The sequence below is a fragment of the Suillus fuscotomentosus genome (genome assembly GCF_016647785.1).
Source record: "Suillus fuscotomentosus strain FC203 chromosome Unknown F5891scaffold_64, whole genome shotgun sequence".
NCBI lineage: Eukaryota > Fungi > Basidiomycota > Agaricomycetes > Boletales > Suillaceae > Suillus > Suillus fuscotomentosus.
In genome coordinates, this window is record NW_024539576.1 from 43,864 (window position 1) to 62,061 (window position 18,198).

The 18,198-nt window shown below is 47.4% G+C and overlaps 6 protein-coding genes across 6 annotated transcripts; 4 read left to right on the forward strand and 2 right to left on the reverse strand.

Annotated features, from left to right (window-relative positions):
* Positions 1-874: 874 nt before the first annotated feature.
* Positions 875-1,925, forward strand: F5891DRAFT_1057295 (uncharacterized protein; the record flags this gene model as incomplete). The annotated part of the gene is made up of 2 exons (XM_041362735.1): positions 875-1,291; positions 1,749-1,925. The coding sequence occupies 2 exons, from the start codon at positions 875-877 to the stop codon at positions 1,899-1,901; spliced, it is 570 nt and encodes a 189-aa protein (XP_041221192.1). The 3' UTR covers positions 1,902-1,925.
* A 3,242-nt stretch (positions 1,926-5,167) lies between these two features.
* Positions 5,168-6,688, forward strand: F5891DRAFT_654671 (uncharacterized protein). Its single transcript, XM_041372656.1, has 12 exons — positions 5,168-5,235; positions 5,292-5,320; positions 5,381-5,411; positions 5,462-5,507; positions 5,559-5,635; positions 5,690-5,744; positions 5,811-5,909; positions 5,966-6,076; positions 6,140-6,180; positions 6,238-6,263; positions 6,330-6,437; positions 6,496-6,688. The coding sequence occupies exons 2-12, from the start codon at positions 5,307-5,309 to the stop codon at positions 6,578-6,580; spliced, it is 693 nt and encodes a 230-aa protein (XP_041221193.1). The 5' UTR covers positions 5,168-5,235; positions 5,292-5,306; the 3' UTR covers positions 6,581-6,688.
* A 480-nt stretch (positions 6,689-7,168) lies between these two features.
* F5891DRAFT_1281000 (uncharacterized protein) lies at positions 7,169-9,209 on the reverse strand (the record flags this gene model as incomplete). Its single annotated transcript, XM_041370443.1, has 13 exons — positions 7,169-7,281; positions 7,346-7,371; positions 7,429-7,469; positions 7,523-7,633; positions 7,691-7,789; positions 7,853-8,038; positions 8,090-8,216; positions 8,275-8,303; positions 8,357-8,453; positions 8,517-8,619; positions 8,666-8,675; positions 8,734-8,759; positions 8,851-9,209. Coding segments are annotated over 13 exons (1,326 nt in total), but the record flags the coding sequence as incomplete, so codon positions are not given.
* A 925-nt stretch (positions 9,210-10,134) lies between these two features.
* On the reverse strand, positions 10,135-13,066 carry F5891DRAFT_959793 (uncharacterized protein; the record flags this gene model as incomplete). The annotated part of the gene is made up of 5 exons (XM_041375683.1): positions 10,135-10,514; positions 10,564-11,824; positions 11,933-12,319; positions 12,368-12,655; positions 12,701-13,066. The coding sequence occupies 5 exons, from the start codon at positions 13,064-13,066 to the stop codon at positions 10,135-10,137; spliced, it is 2,682 nt and encodes an 893-aa protein (XP_041221195.1).
* Positions 13,067-13,810: 744 nt separating this feature from the next.
* On the forward strand, positions 13,811-16,584 carry F5891DRAFT_984063 (uncharacterized protein; the record flags this gene model as incomplete). The annotated part of the gene is made up of 7 exons (XM_041377399.1): positions 13,811-14,364; positions 14,654-14,857; positions 14,909-15,297; positions 15,354-15,472; positions 15,521-15,878; positions 15,925-16,148; positions 16,195-16,584. The coding sequence occupies 7 exons, from the start codon at positions 13,811-13,813 to the stop codon at positions 16,582-16,584; spliced, it is 2,238 nt and encodes a 745-aa protein (XP_041221196.1).
* Positions 16,585-17,283: 699 nt separating this feature from the next.
* F5891DRAFT_1175505 (uncharacterized protein) lies at positions 17,284-18,139 on the forward strand (the record flags this gene model as incomplete). The annotated part of the gene is made up of 5 exons (XM_041365720.1): positions 17,284-17,415; positions 17,467-17,568; positions 17,606-17,621; positions 17,678-17,706; positions 17,781-18,139. Exons 1-5 carry the CDS (start codon positions 17,301-17,303, stop codon positions 18,137-18,139), a joined length of 621 nt encoding a protein of 206 aa, XP_041221197.1. The 5' UTR covers positions 17,284-17,300.
* Positions 18,140-18,198: the final 59 nt, after the last annotated feature.

The following is an 18,198-nucleotide window of genomic DNA, read 5'->3' on the forward strand; positions in this document are numbered from 1 at the left end:
CCACAGGTTAGGTGCCACCTCCTGCATTTTTTCTGCGAGCTGATGCATGAATGCACTCTCCAGTTGTTCGACAGTTGCAGACGTGGCTTTGAAACGAAGTCCGTGCTTTTCGAGTGACAAATCTGTCACCTCAGTGTGCAGCATGTCCCGCACGATTGTTATTGCCCACTGTGTTACATGTGAGTGCGCATGTTCTTCTCTGTACAGGGCAGCACATATTCTAACTGCCTTCGTTGTTAGCGAGTTTCTTGCGCTCTCGTGTTCTGTGCTTCCGAGAATGTGGTTGATGAAGTCTGCTGGAGTGAGAAAATTTTCTTCCATACATGCAAGCACGTTGTCCAGTCGGTCTGCGAGACTTGTATCCATCACGAGCGCAACAGCACGAAAGCTAGGACTCTGTCTTTTGTTTTATGCATTTTCTGCCATTGTTCTCTGCACTGTTAATATTTAATTATTATTATTTCCGTCACATAATTAAACAATACCATTTGTCTTTTTATAAACAATGTGACATCAGTTAATATTCGATTGCTCCCATTTCTTTTGGGATATGTCAGCGCGCTCGGAAGGCTTTTTCGGTGGGACAAATACATACAAACCTCGCGCCACTACAAGTTTTGCCAGTCGGCTTGGTGTGTAGAGTCTCAAAGTTGCGGTGTTTGAAATTATGTTGTACATATTTGGTTTTCGGCTAAGGTAACAGTATGAAGACTCTCTCACACCTGCCGATGGTTTGGAGTCTGCATAATCCCCAGCAAGAACTCACCGGTTTACTGATTCGGAACGACTCGGGGGGCCTCGCGCTTACCTGCACAGCCACTCGACACATAACCGGTCTTATTACCTAAGCTGCGTCCTGCCTATAAATTTTTGCATGTCGAACTCTGGGGGAAGATTTGCACCTTACAGAAATGCCCTCACCGCGGTGTCTGGGAGGACAGGAACACCGCTACCTTCTCTCATAATCTCCTTTGCCATCCTTCATGAGTTGACTGCCATCGTTCCCATCGTGGGCATTTTTTACACGGCACGCAGTCTAAACGCAGGTGAACGGGCTGTCAATGCTGTTGCTCTCAAACGGGATGGCTCTATCGACGACCAGTATTGGGTGAACGCTCGGCTGAGATCGTGGGTTGATGAGGGCGAGCAATGGGCTGGTCGCGTTGGACGTCGATATGGCATCTTCGGCTTTGAGAAAGGCAAGGTTGTTGACCAGACCCAGACGAGCGAGTTGTCTGGTAAGCTAGCGGGGGACGTTGCTAATGCGGTTCTGGCTTACGGTGCAGTCAAGGTATTTTTTTTCCTTTACCACGGGTGGGATAGTGACTGATATTCATTCAGGCACTTTTACCCGTCCGCATTGGTCTTTCGTTATATCTTTCTCCAATGTTCTCTCGGACAGTTGTAGAGCCGATTCGATTGGGTGGCCTTCGTCTATTAGGACGCAGACCGACATCAATGTAAAAGGTGGGTGACATTCCTATTTTTTTCATGATGATTTCGTTTGCCGCCCCAGTCGTAGCTATAAGCGTTGACGAACGGTAGAGCATAAGCCAAATATTTGCACCACTGATTATCCTTGCCTCTTTCTTTCCATAAACTCGAAGCTTACTATCTGTCTCACAGGCTATCGTTATATAAGCGGCACATTCTCACTAGTAATGAGCGTACCCTTTTGTTACTTAAGAGTCGTCTTATGCAATACTCGTTTCCTCTGATGTGTTTGGACCACATTTTGTCCCTCCCAGTCAAATTGGCTCTTCAAAGACTTGTTCCACCTTTGGCGATGCCTCATTCCCTGGGGAGAGCGCTTCTATCTCGTCCTAGTGTTTCGTGCTACATGCGATTTCAGCGGAGCACACCTGGATGGTTTAGGTACATGTCCCACCTTCAGGCTATAGCCTGCTATCATATCTTATTAGAACTTATAGGATCGCTGTTTGTGTTATCTACTTCTGGTATGGATTAAATTGTGAACTTTCGCCCTGGTCTAGACCCATCCTCAGATGACGATGGGATGGAATTGACCCATTCTGCCAACATCCCTGGTCGGCGTCAGCGCGACTCACGCTGCGCAATGTCGAAACAATGCACATCAGGCAAGTGAAACACTGATCAATGTCACCACTGCATGTTCATATGATCTCACACATTATGATCAGCGCATGCAAGAATCACGTACGAGAGTGCCATTTGATCATAAGCTCAACACCTCCGGCAGGGTGCACTTCGACGACATTAACTTGCAGCTTGGTGAAACATTCCGTTCACTACAGTGGAGCATCAAGTATCATCGCCACGCTATGCCAACCTGATTAACTGGCGCACGCGAGCAGGATGAACAAGCCTGCACAGCTGCATATCATCAACTTGTCAAGCTCAAGGACGGCGTCCGACTGACTCGGCTGGTCAATATCACCTTTGAGTCAGCGATCTTCTCATACTCCTGGAATCTCTCAACCAACGCAAGCTTTTTTCACTCATCGCAGGAATCAGCTAAGATCGTGCGGTAGCTTACAACTGCTCAGTCGCTAAAGGGAATAGTAAACACTGGCATGGCATGCCTTGGTTCGATCTTTAACGGAGTATTACAGAACTGGAATGTGCTTCGCGTACAGTGGACATACCTAATGTCACAAGCGTTTGATCCTCGACTGCCTGACTTTGCGAAAATACTGACATAAATGTGCTGATCTTCGGGAACCTACATGTAGGACGTGTTTGGGACTTGATCAGCTGGACGTTCGAAGATTTTGTTCCCATCTGAGATTGATTCAATGATTTACCTGACAGTCCATTATAATGAATGTTGAGCGGATGAAACATGATGCTTATCATCTTGGAGTCATGGAACGTTCCTCTTGTTAGCAAGTGGTTCAAGTCCGACGGACTGCACGAGTATCACGACGGGAAAATAAAGATATGATCCATGGCATAGCGAAAGAAGTATACATACAGAGAAGATGGAATAGTTTTTCGTGTGCTACAGCATCAACGGCCATTGGTGCTTGGAAGAAGTGCACAACAAATCAAAAGCACCAGACGGGCCAACAACGTAAGGACTCGTGACTTCATGGTCACTGCAGCTGCTGTGGGAGCCTGAGTGCTACTATTTGGAACAGGCGTCGGAGTGCCGGTAGGTTGAGATTGCGATGATGATCCCTGACCATGCAATTGGCTTCTCTGCTGCTGCTTCTGTTTTGGCCGGGGAGCAACAAACAAAGTCTACAGCGGAATTATTAGGCCAGTGTATGAAAACGAATGCGAGGAATGAATACCTGTTTGTCCCATACTGCAGCAACTTGGACAGCACAAGGACTACGACGAGAGAAGATCCCTTGCCTTTGGGTTTGTTGGAGTTCGTCGCCGGCGCTGGAGCGAGAGTGATGAAAAAGCGACGGAATGCGGGCAAAGAGTGCACGTGCACTCTCAATAGATGGTGCGAGGACGCGACGGGAAGAAGGGTGATGAACACCAGGCGATGTGGAGGACTAATTGCAAGACTCGGAGATGAGAATAAGAACTGATTCAAAAGACGGCGAGAACCCACATGAATGTCAAAATCATCAAAAAACGTTGGAGGTATTCGACGGGCATGAATAGGTGGGAGCCGGGTAGTATTGCTCTAGAGTGACGAGCTTGAAATGGTTGACAACATTAATAAATACGTCACATACGTTCGTTGGTGGGTTTGCAGCTGCCACCTGCGAGTGAGAAATTAGCGTGTAGAACCATGATATTGGAAGGGAAATTAGACAACAAAACGCATACATACCACACCGTTTATGAGCGCAGCCTCCAGGTTCCATACATAGATTTTTTTGTCTATTCCAGCGCTGGCAATGTATTTTCCATCGCGGGACGGGGCAAGAGCCAAGACTTGGTCATCATGCAAGAGTGGATCTCCGACTGCCTGATTGGTCTCGAGATCCCAGATGCGAATGGAGAAGTCATACGATCCGCTAACAATTAACTATGGTGACTGCACCTGTAAAGACCCAACCTCACTTCTCAATTAGGATATATACTTATACCGGTGATCAGCTGCTCAGATGGCCCAATGCCCGAGAACCACCTGCTGTCCTGTATGATCAAAACTCCTGTGCGCTGTCACGATAACTGTGGACCGCTTGCACGTGTGGAGAAGGAATTGAGATTCATTCAATCCGAGTCGCTGAATGAAAGGCAAGTTATAAAACCTACTATTCAATTCAATGTAGTACTCCCCATGGACGTTCATCGATCATCCTCTGCTAAGAAATACTTGCCTTCAGTCTATCACACGATCAAACAACTGCACCACCGGTCATCAACTACAACCCGTGGCGGTGGTGATTCAGGAACGGAGGTATACATGAAACAGACTGGCAGGGACCTGGACAGCATTGCAGAGATGATCAAAATATACAAGAATAAGTACTAGTTAGTAGCATAACACCGGAAGCAAATGCAAGTTGACTCATCAGCGTATAGGGCGGTCGGCCGTTCTAACTCAGCAACGAACAGGCACACACAGCCAATATCTGCTCGTCAACAAGTCACTATAACTTTTTCAACGAGTCCCATCTAAATGCTGTGGGAAGTCATCTACTAGTCATCCAATGCATCTCTTATCAAGTTGCTCCCCGGCGTGTAGATCCAATGAACGCTGAAACGCTCCATCACGACCGCAGTAAGCTAGCTAAGTTTGATCTCGAACTAATTTTAACTTAGGGTTTACGCCGCCACATCGATGGGTTCACAGCTAGCGCTCATTCATAAGAGCTACGAAGGCGCATGATAGTAGTGTGCACGTTTTTTGACCTCCAGATGGTGTATTCAACTGACGATATCGCAACAGCGATGAGCTTGCAGTCCTTCAAAGTGTGTCTCCTTGTCGATATAAGGGTGAATCACAATTGACAAGTCATGTACCATCAGTACATATTTGGTGCGTACTGTCTGAACCCCACATTATTCGTCCTAACACAGTTCAGCCTCGACGGCTACAATCTGGGTAAGCTTTTTCTGGTCTCTTTACGTCCGTTGTTAAGCTCACTTATTTAGACCTATGATTATGCATTTTCGCTTCATGAAGAGGTAATACACTTGTTCCATGATACACCTTGCTTCTGATATCCACAGCATGCTGTCCAGAGTGGACATTTTTACTTCGATCGCACTGGAGCAAGATGAAAGGCCTGTATATCGTCACACGATACCTCCCCTTTATCTTTCTTGCCACGAATCTATATAGTGCGTTCCACTCCAGCCCACATCGCTCCGATGATGAATTAACACATGTTTTTCAGTGAACTTTACCCCGAATGAGAACCCAACTGTATGTGATGCGGTGGCAAGTTGATAAGAACGAACGACTTATTGCATGACTTCGCGCCAGAAATGCCGGGTGTTGGCAAATATTGAATCAGGTATGTACAGGGTACATCCATACATGCACGTCCTTGTCGAAGGCTACTACTTTCTCCCCACAGGTCTCGTCGTTGTATTAGTCATTTTATCCGAATGTATCTCTGGTTCCCTTCGTATTATGCGTGTTTCTAATCTGATCTATCCAGGTTTTTTTATCCTCAGAACATATGTGCTCTGGAACAAAAATAGAATCTTGCTCGCAGCCATGCTGTGCACTTCGTTCGTGAGTTTCCAATCGCTCATATAACACAAGCTAGTGGTAAATGCCATCAGCCAGATGTTTATCGTAGCATCCTTGAGCGTTACCTTCGACACTACCATCCCCGCAGCATGTACATGCTCTCACCCTCAGTCCCCTGAGTTTCACGACAACTGAAATATTTTGCTCTCTTTCACAGATACGACTAGCGCGATCCCGGGAGTCACAGGGTGCCACCGGAGTTCGACCAGTTACCAACTCTTCATACCATTTCTGCTCTCTTCCGTGTTCGAACTGGGTGGGTAACCAGGAGCACATATATATGAAATGCCCATTGACTGGTGTTCTCCACAGGACTCATGATCCTCACGCTCATACGTGCCATACAGAGCTGGCGGACAAACCCAAGCCGTCTGTACGTTGTCCTGGTGAATCACAACATATCCTATTATGCATGCGCTCTTCGTGAGTTAGCATTCATTCGTGCCGTTTTTCCTTAATTATCCATAATCATTCTCTTTCCTCAAGTGTTTTCGGTGACTACCGTCTTCACGTTGCTGCTCCTTCAGGTGCGTGAATGTCCTACATGCATTTTATGATCGAGCCGTTGATGTTCCGCGCCCCAGGATACCTACCAGACCATTTTGAATGGGTATGCACCTCTACATCCCGCTGTGTATTCTTGCTGATACCACATGAAACGTACATCCACGTACAGTTTCCATTATGCTATCCTTGTAACCCTCGCCACGCGCATGCACCTCCATCTCTGGCAGGTGAACCGACATCCACACGGCTCTACTAGTGCCCTCGTGCATATTCCAATGTCCGACATTTCATTTGCAAATCCCACGGAGTGATTTCTTATTCTGTGGCTTATTCAGTGTCATTCGTGGAGCGAGGCTTGGACCGTACAAGATGACTGATGGGGTGGGCCTGATAGAGTTTTGTTACGTGCTGAATTTATAGGATGAGTCTGTCGCGGGTGGTAGGGGCATTTGGATATCATTGGTCTATTTAACACATGTATTTTCCACTGTAAGCGGCGGCGTCTGTCCTCAATGCGATAGCACTCAAGCTTAGTAAACCAAGGTTTGAAGGACTCTCGCCCACACATAGTACCTGCATGTATGAACCGGCGTTGCAGCGATCAACCCACCTGCACCCAAATTCCGTAGGCAAGGACCGTTTCTCCGTTAACACCAAAAGACCTAGATGCCATCCTATCATAACAGGGACGTTTCGTTAATTCGTGGAGCTTGATGTACTCAGTAGACTTGTACCATAATGCTTATTTCCGCCTGGCTCTAGCATACTCAAATTCTGGATCCTGAATCTGCCACCGCTTACATTAAAAACTAGGGTGTTAGGTAGACCAAGGACATCCAAATGCTCCTCCCACTCCGCAACAGACACATCCAATAAGTTAAGGACGTAACAAACTCTACCAAACCCACCTCCACCAATCATCTTGTACAGTCCAAGCCTCACTCCATGAACGACACCGAATAAGCCGCAGAATAAGACATCACTCCGTGGGATTTGCAAACGAAATGTCGGACATTGGAATATGCACAAGGGCACTAGTAGAGCCGCGTGGGTGTCGGTTCACCTCCCAGAGATGGAGGTGCATGCGCGTGGCAAGGATTGCAAGCATGATAAACTGGACACTACGTGAATGTTCGTTTTGAGTATTATTAGTAAAAACATGCAGCAGGACGTGGAGGTGCACACCTATTCAAAATAGTCTGGTAGGAGTCCTGGGGCGCAGAACATCAATGGTGAGATCATAAAAGGCATTTAGGAGATCAGTGCACCTGGAGGAGTAGCGGTGTGATGACGTTCGTTACCGAGAACACTTCAGAAATCAGGATGACTACGGAAAAATGGCATGTGCGAATGTTAACTCACGAAAACCGCATGCATAATAGGATATGTTATGGTTCACCAGGAGAACGTACAGACGGCTTTGGTTTGCCCACCAGCTCTGTATGGCATGGATGAGCGTGAGGATCAGGAGTCCTGGGGAGAACACAGGTCAGCGCGTGCCTGTACATATATATGCTCCTGGCTACCCACCCATTTCGAACAAGGAAAGAAGAAGAAATGGTATGAAAAGCTGGTAACTGGATGGACTCTGGTAGCACCCTGTGATTCCCGGGATTGTGTTAGTTGCATCTGCGAAATTGAACAGCATGTTTCAGTGGGCATGGAACTCAGAAGGAAGGTTAGAGCAAATACATGCTGCAGGGACGTCAGGGACGAAGACGATGCCGAAGGTAGCTACGATGACAATCTGGCTGATGCATCTACCACTAGCTTGGATATTGTGAGTGGATTTGGAACTCACGAAAGACGTGCACACGATAGCTGCGAGCAAGATCCTATTTTTGTTCCAGAGCACATATGTTCTGGAGACAAAAAAATCTGGATGAATCGGGTCAGAAACACACATGATACAAGGGGAACGATCGATACATTCGGAAGAAATTACTAATACTGTACCAAGACCTGTGAGAGAAAAGTAGTAGCCTTCGGGAAGGACGTGCATACATGAATGTACCGTGCACGTACCTGATTGAATATTTTCCAACACCCGGCATTTCTGGCGAAGTCATGTAGTAAGTCATTCGTTCTCATTAACCCTCCACCACATCACATACACCTGGGTTCTCATTCGGGGAAAAGTACACTAAAAAAATGTTAATCCATTATTGGGGCGATGCGTGGTGGAGCGGAACGCACGATATAGATCTGTGACGAGAAAGATCAAGGAGAGGTATCGTGTAACAATATAGAGGCCTTTCATCTTGCACCAGCGTGATCGAAGTAAAAATGTCCACTGTGCACAACAATGATATTATCAATATCAAAACCGATGTGTATAATAGAACGAATGTATTACCTCCTCATGAAGTGAACATGCATAATCATAGGTCTGAATAAGCAAGTTTGACAGCGGACGTGGATAGATCAGAATAAGCCTACCCAGAGTATAGCCATCGACACTGAGCTATATCAGAACAGGGAATATGAGGTTCAGATAGTACGCACTGTGTATGTACTGATGGTAGATGACTTGTCAGTTGTGATTCACCCTCAGGTCGAGAAAGGAGACACACCGTAACGAACTGCAAGCTCCTCGCTGCTGCGATATCGTTAGTCGAATACTCCATGTAGAAGTTAAAAAATGTGCGTCACACATACATCATATGCCCTCTTATGAATGAGCCACGAACCCGTCAATGTGACGGCGTAAACAGTGGGATGGTCTCGGATGAAGCGTTTCACCGGTCACTGGATGTACCACCGGGGAGTGCTTGATAACAGATGCAGTTGCATTTTCTATGCTTGAGGCAGTGATGATGCCGGCCGCCACAGTTTCACCAATAGTCATGGCCAGTGAAAAGTCGCGAGAGCCAGAGAAGCTCTTCGTCAGCATCTTGCTCGTTATCCGTAAGATGATTGAGTGGAGCTGCAGGGCGAGTTCTGCGTGAGATATCTGTATTACTCCTGCAGCTGTTTGAGTACCACCATTTGTGTCCAGCTGACTGAATCGTGCAGAATCATGGCACAAGTACAAAACTCTGTCCGGCATAAATGTTGCAATTTCAACAATGACGTCATCACGGATGACTCTTGCACGTGCAACTCGTCGGTGCTTGTCATCAGCGTATCACGGAGAGACAGAACTCCGGGACGTTTATAAGGAATCGTTGAGGTTGAAAAATGGGTGATAGCGACGCGTTTGACAATGTGAGTACAATAGGGTCCTCGTTATCCGCGGGACAACCAATTGGCCGAATGGCATAGAATTCGGCCCTACGAATACCCCGGAGATTTGATAGCGAATTCAAGATAGGTCAGCGGTAACACTGGCATGGCAACGACGGCTATTACTTTTCAGGCATACCGGTCGCAGCCTGACGCGCATTACTCTATTCCGAATGTCCTAACACTCACCGAGGAGATAAATGGATAAGAACAGGTGCATCGACACAATAAAGTCTCAAAGTGATTTCTTCGTCTGCAGTGGTGGCAGTAATCACATGAGCATTGATGGAGTTAACTCCTTGCTAATTAGCCACTTGCTAATTAGCGTGTTATTAACCTGCTAATAACTTCACATGGCTAATACTGTTAATGACTCTCCAAGTCGACCCACCGGCTAGCTTCTACTGACTAGTTACCATCACACTAGTATATTGCCTGGTTGATAGTGGTGATGACGAGTGGCCAACGTACATCAGCAAAAGGCCTTGAAATTTCGCTTGTCAAAAAGAAGTTTGATGCTTACGGTGAGCTTACGACCTGGTGATCGGAGCAACGTGATTGGTGGAACAGATTTTTCTGTAGTTACACTGTAAATATCTCGATGCTGAACTACTAGTCTAGGGTTTGTGCTATTCACAAACCCTAGACTTGGGCCACTCATAATTAGCTGCTAGTGACGCTCATAAAGCTTCGCAGAGATTAATGCACGAATTCAAAACTATATGTGCTGCTATTGTGAGCTACTGATACTATGCGAACTCCGTACTCAATGTGTGATAACTGTCCTTATCCGCGAAATTGTTCAGAAAAAAGCGGTCATAACTTTCCAAACAAATGGCTGAAGAAATCTTTTCGTCCACCTTTTGGCCATATTCTGGGATCAACTCGACAGTGTGTGTTACACTTGTCAATGGAACCACACCACCACATCTGTGTTTGCCGTGTTGGTCTTCCACATATGAGCGTTCTACTGTCCACATCGCGAGTTCAGGCCGGTCATTGGGACTGGCGACAAAGTCGTAGTACTGAATATAGAGCAGTGGATGGGATAGATATGATGGCAAAACTAGGTCAGAAGCACGTGGAAGAGTCGGTTGAAAAATAAGTCGAACTTGTGCGATACGACTTACTGAACATAATCTCGTTAGTGCTGGAACATAAAAACAAAAATGACATACTGGTTTGGCCATCGTCGCCTGTGACGTCGACGAGGACATTATCACAGTTTCCGAGGGGAAATCCGCTATCTGGTGGATACGCCTGGATCACTCTGCTGGGCATGATCAGCTGTGGCCGGAAGGCCGAATGAAGCTGTAATCGAAATTTTTTCCATGCATGAAAGCGTCCATATTTGTGGTCCCAGCGGGTATGCTCGCCGGTGGAAAGAGAAAAACATTTGATGAACTGAGAGAGTGCATGATCAAAATCAATGAGCGAATATATGGTATGAATGTCGGTGGGCGACAAAGATTTGAAATCTGGTGTCGACGTCAGATGGAAGGCAGTGAGTGCATCTCCGGAAAGAATGCCCTTGAGGAAATGGTTACGAACTGGCCGAGGTCCGTGAACAGAGTGCGATTCATCAGGGAGAACACGAGAAACCCAGGAGAGCGCTGGATTGACGGTTGTCACCGCCTCATCCTCAGTGCATATCACATTGACAAGTGATGCATGATGAGAACGGAACAGTGCGTACAAATTAAACAGCTCTATTGACTCCTGGCGGTTGAGAATCCGTACAGACTGTTCCACAAAGTCGTTGACTCGTCGATTTGTTCGTACAAAGAGATCCTTGCAGTGAGTAATGAGCAAGCGCTCCGTCATATCCGCCGAAAACTGCATCAAAGTGCCCAGTCTCTCGACTGTGCCTCTGAAGCTTTGGAGCAACTCGAGTTTAGGAATAAAGAAATCTTCCTTAACACCTTTCTTCCCCCTCCGAGCCTGGGCCTCGATGACAGCGTGCTTGAATGTATGAAAGTCTGAAAGGGACTGCATCATTGACGACAAGGTTTCTGCAGAATGAATCGGATTTTGGGCAAGATAAATGAAGTCAACGAGGGCACGGATTGCGCGAATGAAGTTAGGTGGAGCAACACCTGCAATCGAAGCAACAATGGTGCGTTGAATATCTCGATGCTCACGACCTGTCATCTGGTTGACGTGCGTGATACCTTTGGTGAAGTGGCGTGTTCCCACCCGCTTATGCTGATTCATGTAGCGAGCATCGAGTTCGGATTTTCCTACTACCTCCTTGATCCAGGTGAGCGGATGGTCAGCAAAAAATTTGATGCAGGTGTGCAAGATCTCGCCAGCGAGAAAGACAGACGGACATGCGTAGATCCAGTCACGCCAATATGGCATGTGGACTCCAGATAGATGGACAGCTTTGGCTGCCTTCTGGAATTTGTCGAGATCCCAAACATCGATTGTTTGGGAGATCTCACAGATAAGTTGTAGCGTGTGTTGCCCAGTACGAGGAGGGTAGAGAACCCCATCACCAAAATTTTCTTGTGACGCCATTGTTAAAGGAGATGCACTTTTACTAACCGCAGCGATCATGCAAGCCTCTGGCAGGTCACATACGTGAGCGACGAGTGGCGTATAGACATAACGAATAAATCTGGAAGGATCAGGCATAAAGCAGCCTGTCTTGGCTGCCTGTTTAAGGTTGGCGCAGACAAGGTCAACGCACTTATGCCACAGCCGCGCCTGAAGAATGGTTTGATAATCGGGATGCACGCGAAACTTAGCGACGGGCATGTAAGCGATACAGCGCCAAGCTCGGAGTGTGGCCTTGGAGCGAACTTCTGAATCAAGGTTACCGATGGTGATGAAGATGGGGTGCATCTCGAGTCCCCCAGTGGTCCTCGTCACGGGAGTTTTGTCGGACCCTAAAATGATCGGTACTTGTGTAGCACCTAATGGGAGACAGTCCTACACGGAATCAATCTTTGAGTAGTCGACTAAGCAGGGCAAACTTACCTGAATTTTCCATGCTAAATCAGCGCTCATATAATCTCCATACTCGCGCTGATTCCCAACATGAACTACGTGGGGCTGAAAGGTAATATTATTGGTGAAAACTGGGTCACTGAAAAGTTGTTTGACGACTTCCAGAGCATCGCGCCAAATGAGCTGAATGGGATGGACAGTCTTGTAGCCTGTAAACTCTAGTTTTGAAACTTTCCACTCTGCAAGACAGGGTAGTGCGTCCATCCAATCTAGAAGTTGATCTTTTGAGGTGAAAGATGGTTTTGGGCGAGTGCTAAACTGTGAAAGAGTCAGACTTGTCGAATAGTGCTTAGAGTCTCCTACCCATTTCAACTTCAAGAACTTGTCAATTTGAGTCTGATTCAGGTTTTGAATCAAGAAACTAGCTAATTCCCACTCCCCCTCGTCATGGAAAGGATAATAAGTGTTTATCTCCCGCCGATAATTATATTGATCGTCCTGCAACCTGTCATATAGGTTTTTACCGATACCAAAGACGTATCCAGAGCGAGGATGACAATGGCCAGTGGTATTAGATGGCGGACCTCGCAACCCAGGGGGAACGGCTGATTGTTGTGAACGTGCTTTGTGCGGCCAGCAGGTAGACTGTGAATTGAGATGCAGAACGACTGCTTCGATCGAAGGGAACTCCCTATTGCAATTGGGACACAGCCTGGTAAAGGTATGCATACTAAAGCTAAAGTCAAAGCAACTTAATGGATAATACGCACATTTACTTGGGCAATGGGTCAGCGTTGGAGTCTAGTCTTTCAAACTCCGCTGTGTTGCTTGCTGACATTGCCAGTGTATTCACAGGGTATTGGTGTATTCACTGTACTATTATCAGCCTGCATTGAAGGCTAGAGAGACACTGTCTTGCCGACATTGATATTTGTTCATGTCACCCTCACTTCCACCTTCATCTCCGACTCGACCCAGCAGTCCCGGCAACTGCCTCCCTCCATCAAGCAGTCCCCCATCCTCTCCTCTATCGGGATCTTCTTCAGCTCCTGGGTCGCCTCTTTTTGATTCTTTCCATCTCTCAGAGAGTTCTCCTGATACCAGACATTCTGACCTATGTGCTTCCCTCAAAGGTATCTCCTCAGCGGAGAAGACACCTCCGCCCGTGACTCCGGCTTCTGCTACTGAGGGATCAAACAGCTTATTTTATAATCCACCCGCATCTCCAGATCTTTCTCGCAGTGCTCGACGTCAGTTTATACGTGACAGAATGAGCAGGAAGTTTGTACCATACCCCCCGGACCCAGCTCCACTCGAGGTTCGTTTTGCAGCGCGTCTTATGGGGCGGGAACGCAGACCTTATGTATCCAGCGAATCTCTTCTCAAGGTATTATTATTCTATCCAGTTCCATCCAAACAACTCATTTATATTTTATAAAGCATGCTGGATACTTAGAGAATGGCCTTGCGCAAATGCATCCTTCAACTCTGTACAAAGGATACCAGGCACAGCTTGCAGCTCGTGAGACTGCGCGTCAGCGCATGCTGGCGACTGCGTGGGAAATCGAGGAAACTGAACGCTTCATCATATTCCTCAATGCCATACATGCCGACAATGAAGACCGGCTCAAACTCACAGACGACCAGTTACACGCCTTTAGGAACCTCTTTTCTGAGCGTGACTGCGTAGATGCCGATGATGACCGAGACTATCTTCAAGCGGTCTATGAAGATGAATGCGAAATTCTTAAGATTGTCGCATCCCAAGCTGAGCATGTGGCAAAGGTCTTAGGCTCACGTGTCAGCAAGGCTTTCCAACATGGGGTTGGAGCATCCAGATCGTCTTCGTTGCAACCTGGGTTTGTTGGTGATGACAGTGTCGATAAGGCATCTGTAGAATCCGGGGCCGATGGTTCCGGATCCCCCACTGCCGGCGGGGTTCCTGATGACGACGACAACCCTATATATCTGGGAACCCCTGATAACCTTGGAATTCGTCCCAAAGCGTCTTGCGTGGCCACCGCAATGTGACTTCTTATCGTGGTAAGTCGATTCATGTGTCTGATTATTACTCCACACTGATTGATTGATAAGGAATGTTGTAATACACGCGACACCCTTTCATCATAGCCTTCTTCCAGACCGTGTTAGTTTGTCATATGCACACCGTTTTTTACCTCCTCGCCCCTTCTTTCCCCGCTTCTTTGACCTCACGGTCACAAGTACATCAAGTCACAAGCTGTATAGTTTGTTTGCATTCGCGTATCTCCGTTTGTATTAGAATTGTAATTGATATGCCCTTTGCCCTCCCCCAAGTGATTCTACCTTGATGAGTACCCAACGTCGTGCGCCGCGCAAAGGTAAAACCACAATTCCAAAACCTCCTCGAGGATCTGGTCTCAACCCTTCCCATGCGCCTGCGGACACGCAGATCAATATTCCCGACGAACAACCGCGGCCTCCGGAAATGTCTAACTTCGATCCACATCAGCGACAGCACGCCTTTGGTACATATAATCAGTGAGTCTTCCCATCTCTTTTGTCGCGGACTCAGACTCAAAATAACAATAGGCCGAGTCCCGGCTACTCAAATCCTGGAGATAGTAGCTCAGGTGCCGGGTACACCAACTCGCTCTTAGGCGCCGGGTACACCAACTCGCTCTCTAATGCCGGGTACACCAACTCGCTCTCTAACGCCGGGTACACCAACTCTCTCTCTAGCGCCGGGTACACCAACTCTCTCTCTAGCGCCGGGTACACCAACTCTCTCTCTAGCGCCGGCTACACCAACTCTCTCTCTAGTGCCGGCTACACTAACTCTCTCTCTAGCGCCGGCTACACCAACTCTCTCTCTGCTGCCGGCTATAGCGCCCAGTCCTCCTCCCAGTCCTTGTCTGGCGCTCAATCCCCAAGGGCTGGTCCCTCAAACATCAACTACAATGTTCCATCACTCGCGTCACGTACGTATTGTTTCTTTTCATCGTAAATCATTTTCTAACAAACACACCATGTTCAGCACCGAGCTCCCACCTTATCGGGCCCATACCTCATTGGTTGGGCGGTGATGCCGACGCCGCACGCGCACTGACACACAATCCCATACTGGACGAAATACCGGTATCCAACGTGATACATGTGAGTACTTAATGTTATATATCTTACTACACGTTTTAATGATAACAGACTTTGGGTCCGGTGCGCTCTATCGAAAGACGCCGACGCTCCCGACGTATGCCCTCAACGCCGTCGTTGGCGCCTTATTCGGCGCCCCCATGCCCGACGCGTACCCCAAATCCCAGCCCGCCTCCATCCCCAACGCGCACTCCAAATCCTGGCCCGTCCTCGGCTACAACGTCGAGTGACGTTGTCATCCAGGTCAAGGTCAGTGCGGCGGACCGCGAGCAAGTCTACAGCCGCTCGCGAGACCTTATCAAGGGCACCATCTTCACGCCTGATGCAATCGCATCAAAATCTGAGGACCAGAGTCGCCTCGTCAGGGATATGATCAAAGCATCAGCGCCTTCCATTCCGAGCCTTCGCGGTAAGTTCAATGAAGACTCTTTTAGCTTATACTGAATGAATAGTAGGGCTAAATCGATGGCCATCGACGCCGAAAGATGTGCCGACGATTTGGCGGGGAGTGGTCCTAGTGCGTTCGACGATGATGACGATTGCGCGACAAAACGTGGTGATGGCATACGACCTGCTCCCCGAACACGATTCCAACATCCCGCCAGATCAATTTCGTGTCGATCGAGTAGCTAGTCTTGTGCGAGACAAGGCCTATATGCACAAACATTCATTTTCTCAAGTATGTTTATTTTTTGTTTCGAAATCAAGATCTAACTAAGGCTTAGGACGGGACGGTGATCATTCACAACAAATGCCAGAATAAATTCATATTCACCCTGCTCATCAAACTCATCTGGCTCTCGAATCACGGACTTCACGCGCTACTCGGCAACCACCAATCACCTCGTGAGGCACTGCATCATGCGTACTGCCTTGCATGTTCAATAACGGAGCATGCATTATTGGAACAAGGCCAACTAATATTCACGAAGCAGAAGTTCTCGCCGACTGAGAACAAGACGATATTCGATAGCGTTAATTTTTTTCTAAATTCTCTCAGTGAGGAGGAGAAGGCAAGTCTTGATAGATGGAAAGACCATCTGATTGTTTGTGGGAGGTCGCAACAGGGGTCTACTGCCATTCTTTCCGATTTCGACTTGACTATTGAAACGTAGAATTTGGACTATAGTTTGCAGTTTTAGCATAGTTCATAGTTTTTGTGTTAGATTCCCACAAATTTCGTGATTCTACCTACAATAAATTATTAAAATGCATACCGGAGTGCTTCAAACAGTCAGATATTAGTATTACGAACGCCAAACGTATACCGGAGTACTTAAAACAGTCATTACGGATGCCTGACCTGACTATACCATATCCGAGAAGTTTCAGACATGTTTTAAACTCGGTTCGAACACGGACCCTCTCTTAGATGTAGCTGGCTAAAAAGCGACTAAAGAGCCGCTAGTTAATAAGGCCCCGAATAGTTTCATCCCGAACCCTAGACAACTTCTCCCAAATATCTTCGCAGTCTCTGTACTAATATCAACATCCACACTCTATGCCACGTCAAGGCCTACTACAGTGCCGCGTCACAAGTAGCACATGATCTATTCGTGTCACCCTCATCCGACACATGAGGTTTTCCAGCGCCCGCCACGTCACCTTCGCATTTTGCAGCCAAACAAGGCAGCTTTCGGGGTCACGGACTAAATTCGAAATCTAGTTAGAGACTGAAAATCTGCTGAATAAATCATTATGATCATGGACCGAACTCGCTAACTGCGTCCCCTTATAGTACAGGCCACGTGCAGATCTCCCAGCCCCCACACTACTTGTGTATAAAAGCCAACGTAGCTTTTGACTCAGACAATACCATTAGCTTTTAGCGATGATATTCACCTCACTCACCACCATGATCATATCTGTCGCAGCGATGGCTAGTGTAGCTGTCGCCTCTGACAACCTGATAATAAGTCCCATGGGGCTACCTTGCGGCTCCCCTAGTAAGCACTTTTGCATACCTTAGACTACATGCTGACGGCTGGTATTCGCAGATACGGTGGGGTGCTCAGCCATCAAAGGTTGGAACAACGATAACGATTTCGGTTATCTTTGTGGACCCAATAGCATCATTGATGACTATCAGGACTGCCCGTGTAAAAATTGCTGTGTGATAACCGATGGCGTCTTCAGTTGTTAGCGAGCCCGAGTGAGTCTGTCATTCTCCTCTGCCATCAGAGTCCCAGTGTTGACATGCTCGCTTAGCATGATGTGTGCCAGGGGGCAAAGGAGTGGTGCGGTGTAATGTCGATAATGTAGCATGTATGGATATTCTGGGCTCACTTGATTTGATCATCGTTGCTGACAGGAAGAGTGGGATACCATTATTGTATGCTTGCCCATCTAGCCAGGCTCTGCCCACCGCTGTCTCACCGTCTATGGGCTGCTGGTGCGACAGTGCGCGCCAAGCACAAGAGTAGGACGACTGACCAAGTAGGCTTACTGAAGCACCTGACCAAGTTGAGGGTGAAGCAGAGCTGGTGGCCTGGTTTCCGCGGCGGCGCACCACCATCAGGACGTAAGAATCATACCATTCTGAAAGGAGCACGACATCAGCAACATCAGCTTCTTCGTCATGGGAGCATACAAGATGCAGAGCCACGGAAAAAACCTGGTAGTGGTTCGGCATCATGCATCATGCATCAAGGCTTCTATAATGAAAAGTGAACAAAAAGGCGACTTCTGCATATTCTCATACCAAAATATTGTCCACTGGGTGAAGCCTG